Source organism: Amblyomma maculatum, chromosome 3, assembly GCF_055883805.1.
Source record: "Amblyomma maculatum isolate TAMU_Amacu chromosome 3, ASM5588380v1, whole genome shotgun sequence".
NCBI classification, from domain to species: Eukaryota; Metazoa; Arthropoda; class Arachnida; order Ixodida; family Ixodidae; genus Amblyomma; species Amblyomma maculatum.
Window position 1 is genome coordinate 173,662,218 of NC_139346.1, and position 9,136 is coordinate 173,671,353.

At 46.4% G+C, this 9,136-nt stretch overlaps 1 protein-coding gene across 1 annotated transcript; it reads right to left on the minus strand.

The window, feature by feature from the left end:
- Window positions 1-2,048: 2,048 nt before the first annotated feature.
- On the minus strand, window positions 2,049-8,934 carry LOC146196978 (neprilysin-1-like). The gene is made up of 3 exons (XM_084597104.1): window positions 8,896-8,934; window positions 7,480-7,709; window positions 2,049-3,792 (listed from the first exon to the last, which is right to left on the minus strand). Exons 1-3 carry the CDS (start codon window positions 8,932-8,934, stop codon window positions 2,049-2,051), a joined length of 2,013 nt encoding a protein of 670 aa, XP_084453230.1.
- Between the last annotated feature and the right edge of the window lie 202 nt (window positions 8,935-9,136).

Genomic DNA, 9,136 nt, shown 5'->3' on the forward strand with positions numbered 1-9,136 from the left:
CCACGAACCAACCAACCATATCATTCAAGTTATAACATTGTCACATAAATGTAAACTAATCATACATCAATATTTCTCTCAGAGCTGTTAATATCAAAGCCTGAATTATGGTAAAACATCCATGTAGTTTGGAGAAACTGCGTGCTTCAGTACATGTAACTGACGTATGAGGAAACAGGACAGCCAACGTACACAGGACAAGCGCGTCAGTTCATTGTCCCGTTTCCTCAGGTGTCTGTTTCATACTGTAACGAGCAATTTTTCAAAAAGTTTAACCAACTAGCCCCCATCGCTGCTGTGATTGCATCTATGTAGATCACCATTTATTCTTCAACAACTAGGGGAACGAAAGTGCTGTACAAATAAAAGTAAACAATGAAATTTGTTTCTATTTTCTTTTTTTCTTTTTCCTGTAACGACCACTCCTCCTAGAACCGATTCCTGGGACCGCGACCCGGTTCCATCTCATCACATACTGTACAATGCAAACCTCACAGCCGAGATATACGAGTGTGCAGAGATCTTCTCTGCAACTTTACATGTCTTTTTAAACTACTGATATATTTGCGATAGCCTTTTTTTTCCCCCCAAGGTAGTGAGGCGGGCACAAGATCTCATTGAAATTCCAGAGGCTGGCAGTTGTAGCCTCTGGATCATACGTTAGATGGGTCCAGTTTTCATGCCTTTACGTGCGGCATGATTCTTTCTTGGTCCTTCAAAAATGCCGGAAGTACCACAGCTTCTGAATAATCAATACTTGCCTTGCCCAGCTGGCGCCTCCAGCACTCCGTGTCCAGCAGGTCTAGAATGGCCTACTTCATAGGAGCATCATTTTCTTCTCTTTTCTACGAGTTCCACTTGGGGTTGTTTCTTACGGTATAAGAGCTTCAACTGTCTCGGACTTAAATACTTCGGCGGCCCTGAAAAGTCTTTTTTGTAGAATGCTCTTCTATCCTGGGGATAGACTGCGTGGTCCCAGCTTTGAGTGCCCAAAACAGCAATTACCTTTTAGGAATCATGCAAATGAACTGAGATAAATACAAGACACTTTCACCATCCCACCATCGACCACATCACCGGCTTGCTATGGCAAAGTCGCTTATTCCAAACACCTTCCAAGATGATCCAATCATCACTCGAGATTGGGAACATTCGCCCAATTTCACTTACGCCATGTATCTACAAGGTAACGAAACATGTTTTCTTGAACAGGCTCTAAATGTGCACACTGACGCGGAAGGCCAGTTTCCCCTGTCCACGATCAGGTATGTCGACTCGGAACATGTCGCGGATACAACACGACATTCTAGATCCAAATCGCATAAGAGCGATGCACACCATCGTGGGACTCTGTATGCGAAGTTTTTGAATATGTGTCACATGCGTCTGTTCTCACTCCCCTCTAGCGTCGCCACCTTTCTGAAAAAAAAAAAAAAAAAAAAAAACGCACCACTACACTCCAGTTTACTCTACGGCATTCAACAGATTTCTTCCATAAAAACTTTATTTTAGGGATGGCATACAAAACATTAGTACTCTTTATTAAAATGCGAAGGTATATAGCGCAAAGTAATGTAAGCTGTTAGCTGACAAACAAATTTAGCAGCTCTGAAAATTTAACGATTAGTCGTGTACGCACAAGTTTGCTGCGCTACATCACGAGGGAGGTCCGGCCACTATTCACATTGGACGGCAGCGATGAAACGTGTGCACATGTACTGTTTCAAAGTTTAAGTATTCAAGGGCCTATACGCTATTGTCCCTAATATAAACAAAATATTGTAACAATAACATTCGAGCTATGGTTCATTGAGCACGGAAACCGAACAGTGGCAATTTTTTCCGCCTTTGCGAACACCGTATTTGCCGCCCAAAAGAAATACGAAATTAAAACGCGTGCGAATAATTAAAATTGAATCAAGAACAAGCGCTAAAAATACCTCACAACTGTTCGAATAGTCACTTTCCTCTGGAATCATCACGCAACAAGGTGCCTGTGTGCGTATACACGACCGACGTTTCCGCATATGTGATAAAGCGAGCCGCACTCAAAAGACTTCGCACGGGGAGGTCGGATTAAGGAACGCGCCTCTCGGGCAGTGGAAGGACTGCGAGAAGCGCCGCACGTTCCTCAAGGCGTGCGAGCAGGGATCTCGCTCCTCGCCGCAGCGCATGAAGCACCAAGCGATGAAGAACATCTGTGTCGCCGTATAGTCGAAGCCTTCGAGTCTCCTGTGATTGCTGTCCGCTGCCTCAAAAGCGTCTACGAGCCCCTCCAGCGAAGTCAGATCTGCGAGCACATCGTGTCGGGACTCCGGGAGGCCTCGCTGCGACCGCTCGATGCAAGCGCGCGTCCTGCGCATGACTGCGGCCGTTTCCGAGTCGTTCTGGCCAAGCTGGATGTAGCGCTGGAGCAAGACCACGGCAGACGCGAGTGCCACCTGGCTGCCGAGGCCACCGTACTTGAGCGCCGCGGTGAGTTCGATGTCGTACAGCGGGAAGGTCAGAGCGAACGGGGAGAGCACGAAGTCGCCGTTCAGCCAGTCGACGCTGAAGAAGCTGTATTTGAGGATGTCATTGGCATCCAGCAGGCCCGTGATGAAGGCGCCCGAACGCCATGCCTTGGCCAGCTTGCGCCAGTTGGGAACGAAGTGCGTGCGGTTTATGTCGGGGAAACCTGGAGCAGGTGCGTCGTAGTCGAAATAGCGGTGGTGCTCAAGTACGGCGAGGACACTCTCCACCGAAGACCAGTGCGTCGTCATGTCCAGCTTTTGCGGCAGAACCTGATTATTTTTCAGGCGCTCCATAAAGCTCCTGCGCACCGCGTAGATGAGATCCTTGACGTCGTCGCGGACGCGACTGAAGAACACCGCCTGGTCGAAGCCGGCGAACACCAGGTCGCCCATATGCTTGTAGATCAAGATGAGGCACAGCTTGCGGAACTCGAAGCCCTTCTCTGGCGTCTTTCCGTAGTTGTTCATGAGCAGCTGCCTGCTGGCTGACAAGGCAGCGTACTGCACGGCGCTCCACGAGATGCACATGTGCATCATCAATTCTCCCTGCAGCTTCCAGGTGTCGAAGAAGAGCGTCAGAAACCGAGCGACGTTTGTGACGAATGTGATGTCAGGCAGCAACGTCGGAAGTCTCTTCTTGAGCGCGTCTCGCCAGACGTCGGCGCTGGGGAACATGGTCGTCTCGTCTACGGGCTCCCATTCGGTCTTGTCGAGGTGGCTGGCGAGCGGCGCAGTCACTTTTTCGACTTGCAGAATCTCTTCGTAGGCGGCATCGGTGCTCTCCTGGCCCGAGTAGTGTTTATACAGCGTGTCAAAGTAGGACCGCTTATTGTCCCCGAAGAGGCGCGAGTTGGTCTCCTTGATGACGTAGAACGACTGCGCCACAGCGATGGCGACAAATGATCGGTCGTTCTCTCTCCTTTCACGGACGCGTACGAAAGCCGCCCAGTTCAGCTCGATGTCGAGGTAGAGAATAGTGTCGAGCACATTCGGATTGGGAGGCTGCTCAGGCCATTGGACGCCGGCCTCGGCGAGGTATTGCTTGACGATATCGATCTCGTTGTTCTCGCCGCTGTTGACGCTGTCGCAGGTGGCCAGCAGTGCGGCCGCCTGCTGTTTGGCGTTCTGGTGGCTGGGGGGCACCTGGGCGTACCTGGCTGCCCTCATGAGCGTCTCGAGGGCTTTTTTGTAGTAGAGCGCCCGCACCGATTTCTCACTGTGGTGATACGTCCAGCCACCGCACACAAACTGACCGAAGTTCTTGCACGGATTCGCAGACCTGAAACGATTAGATGCGCTTTAATGAATGTTGTTTCATAAAATATTAACATGGTATTCAGCGTAGCACATACGAACACAAAGACACGCATGGGAAATTCATGACGCTGGTTTAGGAACCGTAAGTTGCACGTAAGGAGGTTATAAAAAAAAAAACTGCTGGAGTGGAAGTCCGTCCAATGGGCTGGGGTGAATCCTGCGGTGGCCATGTTGAAAGGGACATGAAGCGGCCTGCCAAGCGCATGGGGGTGCTGTTCGCCGGGGGCTGCAATGCTGGGGGCTATCAGGTGAGCCCTACTGGACGTCTCTGAATTGATTTGACCCACCAGGATTTTTGAATATTTCAACGATAGCCGAGTAAGGGGGCATTTTTAGCTCTACTCAGTGCAAAAGTCGCAGCTCAACCTGAGTTTCAAACCTTTGAGACAAGTCGTATAGCAACGCTAGTATTGCATAGCGGCGTAGATTATGTCAAGTATAATTAATTGCAAGACTTAATTAAACATAGTGAATTAATTAACTGCTATTAACTTTAGACTTCATGCGATGTGTCGTTAGATAGCTTAAGTCGAGTATAACTACAATGGGCTAATTCTAGGTCCCAATTAATTACTGCTTATAAGGTAATCGTGAACAAAAACAAACTTCACCCTATAACTACAATTCGTATATCAATGGATAGTTTATATCGAGTATACTAGCACCGAACTAACTGCATGCCATACATAATTAGGGCTAATTAGTTATTTGTGATTGAGAATTCAAATATATACTATATTTTGATGTCATATATCGTAGCGAAGCTTATATCGAGTACGGTTGCACTAAACTGATGTCATTGCACTACTCATAACAAAGAAAATAAATTATTAAAATTCAAAATTAGTACTCTGTTGTAGTGTAAACAAAACATGGTTTCCTCTTCTAAGTACATTATTCATGAATATTCCCATGGTTTGAAGGAAGCCGCACATCGCAATGAGACATTATCGTTATACACATTCTTTTTTGAGCTACTTTCAACTTTCAAACGAAATTTCATTGGTTCTTAAATAAGGTAAGCATTGAAAAGACGGACCTCAGTTCGCTATTCGAATTAAGCGTGTTGCATTCTTTTACTATATGTGATTAATCCTGATATTTATGTTGAGCTCCGCTATATAATTGCAAAGCTTGTAGAAATGCTTAACTATTGTAGTGTTTGAGATTCTAATTCAAATGGGAAAACATATTTTTCTCGGCGGCATGCTCACCACTTCCTGGACTAGGTGCTTTATTTTAAAAGGAATTTTCTGAATGATTTCAAATTCTGCTTGCAACAGATGCAGCCTAGCTCTTTTTTGCTCGCTTAATTACCAATTGCTTAATTTTACGTTTAATGTAGAGGGACACTACTTACATGCTATCAATGCAAAATCAATTCGTTAATATAACTTAATCTAGCATAACCCAAATTAGTCACCTTTAATCCGACCTAATCCAGAATAATTCAACATGATTACCCTTAACCCAGCCTAATCATTCTTAATCAAGCGTAATCACCTCTTATCAAACGTAATCCGCCATAAGTTAAGTGAATCCAAAGTAATCATCCTTAATTCCACATAAACTTATATATAATCCAGCTTAATTAAACCGCCTAATCCAACTTAATCCACCCTAATCTAACATTATCGCACTTAATTACATGTAATACGCCCTAATTCGCCCCTTATGTTAACTCACATTTAATATAACTTAATAAAACCTTAAACTTTCTCGACCTAATCCGCCTTAATCGACCCACCATCCATCTTCATCCACACATTACCCGAAGCACGTCACTCCTGTGCACGACATATGACTCCACTGCCTCACAAGCCCCACACAATGCTTCCATTATTTTCTTACACTTTTTTTTTTTTTCAATGTTGGGGTGCGGCGACAGTTTTGCTACCGAAAGCTCTGTATAAGCTTCCTATTATAATCGAGCGCAGATTCATCAGCCATCTATAATTTAATACAGAGAAAAAACTGTGCTAAGCCTATGATAATGATTAGGGCGCCTGCAGCTGCTCCGGGAATAACAGAGCCGCGGCATAGAGCGTATGCGTGACGCATACGCTCTACGTGCCGTTTATCTACTCTTCAAAGAATTCGGGAATAAAATGAACCGAAGACAAGCAGTCTCCGCCTTTTGCATGCCAGCCCTCGCAGCAAACAGCTAGTTCCTAAAGTGCTCGAGCCTCAGGATCATTTGGAAACCTAGCAGAAAATAAACACGTACGCGCCGCAATACAAGGAGCGAAGCCAGTTCGGAGTGAGGTTTAACGAACGCAATTTTTGAAATGTGACACCTGGTGTCATTTTGACATGGTTCATACAACCGCAAGCCATTCATTAACCAAGAAAATTTGTCTTGATCGCGTTTCATGTCGCGCACTCGAACAACCCCCAGTTTTCCGTACGCTCTGCGGCAACCGGCTCGTTTTTCTGCTCCCTTCAAGAAGGTGTCGCGAAGGCTTCACTCGACGGGCGCTCCTTTCACTCCAGAAGTTTTTTGATAAGCTCCTTGGTTGCGTGGCAGTCTCTAAACTACGATCCGCACGATAAGACAGTGCTGCTGAACAGATCTCTTAAGATATCACTGTACTTTCTGTAAGCTACAGTAACCAGACTAATCTCTTAATATATCATGTTGGATTTCAAAACGTGGAACTGCATGCACCATCGCCGCGATAACCACCCTTTTGGAAAGTTATATTGCACGGTTCGATTAATCGGAGCCCTATCTCGGGCAGGGGAAAGTCATTCAAAGGTGCGCCACTATACGTTGCTCAGAAATGTCAGACGAGAGTGAGAAGCGAAACAGAGGTGCAGAAGCTGCACCACGGTTTTACAAAAAGTGCTCACATCTCGGAGCTGCAATTTTTTCGCTGCAGCCTTGCCCTGCCTTCCTCCGATGTATTCCTGAACACTCTGGGATTGACGGCACTGAGTTGGCTAGCCAGCTCGCCCATGAAACTCTTAAAAGGGCACTGCTCATCCTCTGACCCAAGTCTTTGGAGGGCGGGTTGAGACTTTCTTCGCGTCACCATCAAAGAATACTACAATGCTGCCCCGCCGCCGTGAGCTCTACACCGACTCTCGTCCTAGTCTACCTGTGCGGAAGGCTTATCTCATTCGACAGATATACAGCTGAATACGCTCATCACGCCGCACGGCTATATCTGTACAAATGCCACCGCGATTCTTCAAGTTCCAACTGCCCTTCCTCCAATGTCAACCTTTCCCACTGCCTATTTTCCTGCCCGGTTGCATTGCAATTTGTTTTCTTTCCCACCCCCTCCCATGATCGGGACCTGGCTGAACTAGCTTGGTGCTGAGGGTGAGGAAGAACAACGCCTGCATGTGCAGCTTTTACTACTATTATTAACTATTAAAGTTATTAATATTAATTATAAATTAATATTAATATTAAAGTATTAATTAATAATTAAATATAAATATATTAATTTATTTAATTATTTAAAATTTAGTATTTAATTAATAATTACGTGTAATTAAATATATTAATTATAATTGAAGTGTTAATTATTAAAGTTATTATTTAGCATATAACTTTTACTACTATTATTTCGGCGCTGGTTGTGCACAGCGACGAGGTAACTTTTGGCAATGTTGTTGGTAAAAGGAACGTTCGCGACACCTGTTCATCGATGACTTGAGGAGCTTGGCGAACTCTGCGCAGGCGACGGTTGAGCACGGGGTGCTTTTCCCCGGTAGCAGGTAATACAGAGCGCCGATGGCGATAACGAAGCACAAGAAGCCCATGCTCACAACCGCCAGCGACACGGACCAGAGCCCAGCTGGCTGTGGAAACCTTTCTTTGGTGGCTGCAGCTGCCGATGCCTCGAGCGGCGATAATAATGTGTCCATCTGAAAGAAAACGAAAAACCGGCAAGCGTGCAAGAATCAAGCTCCCTATAATGTTATTGGTTCGGTTTATGGGGCTTAACGTTCCAAATCGGCTGAGGCTATAAGATGCGCCGTAGTGGAGGGCTCCGGAAATTTGGACCACCTGGGTTTCTAAACGTGCACAGACATCGCACAGCGTTCTCCCCAGTTATCCTGAAGGGCATTCTGTTACAGAGCCCCAAAATGTATGGGATTTAAGAATAAAGCTGCTCTTAGTCGACTGAGCTCTTTCACTCGAGCTCGCCTCGAACGTTTCGTTTTTGTTCTGCTTACGCACACCGTCCAAATAAACTAGTCAATGGAAAGCGGATACATCGGTACTCCACTGGTTCCAGGGGCTATTAATCTATATCCGCTTTCATAACTGGACTCGACAAAAGCATCATTAACGTTTTCTACTATTAACGGCTACTGCTATTTTCTACCCTACAAATATATACGTTCCCCTATTTTCGCTCCAATACTACCGCAACTCTTAGAGAATATATCAGGCCAACTTTGTGCTCCACCAAGATACGAAGGATGCAACTGCGCATATTTTTGCGTTGAACTACCAGCAACTTATCTTTTTAACGTGCGTAGCTTCTCCCCCGTTATCTCTATGGTTATGCTTCTGAAGCACTGCAGGAATGTTCCACGCTCTTCCGTCCTGCAAAATCCAGCAGACAATCATTCGCAGACTTTTCAGATGACCGAAGTAGCGATGATGAACAACAGCCTAACGACTGGTGCGACACCTGGCCATCGTCACTAATGCCTCAAGTCATTTGGGAAGAAAATCACGAAGGTCACTTAATCTCCACCCTTAAAAGTGTGAGTCAATAACGTAGGCTACCAGCCCATGCATAAAACTGCGATTTAACCGAGCCGTATGAACGTGCCTGCGTAGCCTAGGGGAAGCGTCCTGGCAGGCTGATTCTGATATCATCCTGCCATATGAAAGGAGAGGCCCGAATTGGCAGCTCCGGCCAAACGTAATGTCAGGTATCCGGATACCTCGACCAGATCTGCTGCCAGCTACCGCCTGCCAGAGCCATGATCGTGGTTTTTCGCTCACAACGCCGGCGCCAGGCTTTCGGTGAACCGAGCATTTGACGCTATCGCGTTAGGCGTGGCAGCCAAACAGTGCCATGCAGAAGAGCCATACCTGCACCGGCAGCTCGGTTGCCATGCCTTCTTGAAGCATCGCTGCCACGGGTAGAAGAATGAAGGCCCAGGTTAAGATGCAACGCACATTCGGTGCCAGAAAAGCGCAGGTCGGAGGAACGCATCTGATCAGCGCCATTCGAAGAGCGTGGGTCTCGGAACAGCGCGCAGTGCTCGTGTAACGTGACACGCGTGCTGTCCTTGAGCGGGTAGACGAAGAAGTGCCACAACCCACAAGTTCA

What these genes read in the sequence shown, in the direction of transcription:
- LOC146196978 (XM_084597104.1), bottom strand. Translation starts at nt 8,934, where the DNA reads ATGCTTCAAGAAGGCATGGCAACCGAGCTGCCGGTGCAG. An exon ending in CAACCGAGCTGCCGGTGCAG is followed by an intron (nt 7,710 to 8,895) that starts GTATGGCTCTTC and finishes GTTTTCTTTCAG; the next exon opens with ATGGACACATTATTATCGCC. An exon ending in CTCAAGTCATCGATGAACAG is followed by an intron (nt 3,793 to 7,479) that starts GTGTCGCGAACG and finishes TAATCGTTTCAG; the next exon opens with GTCTGCGAATCCGTGCAAGA.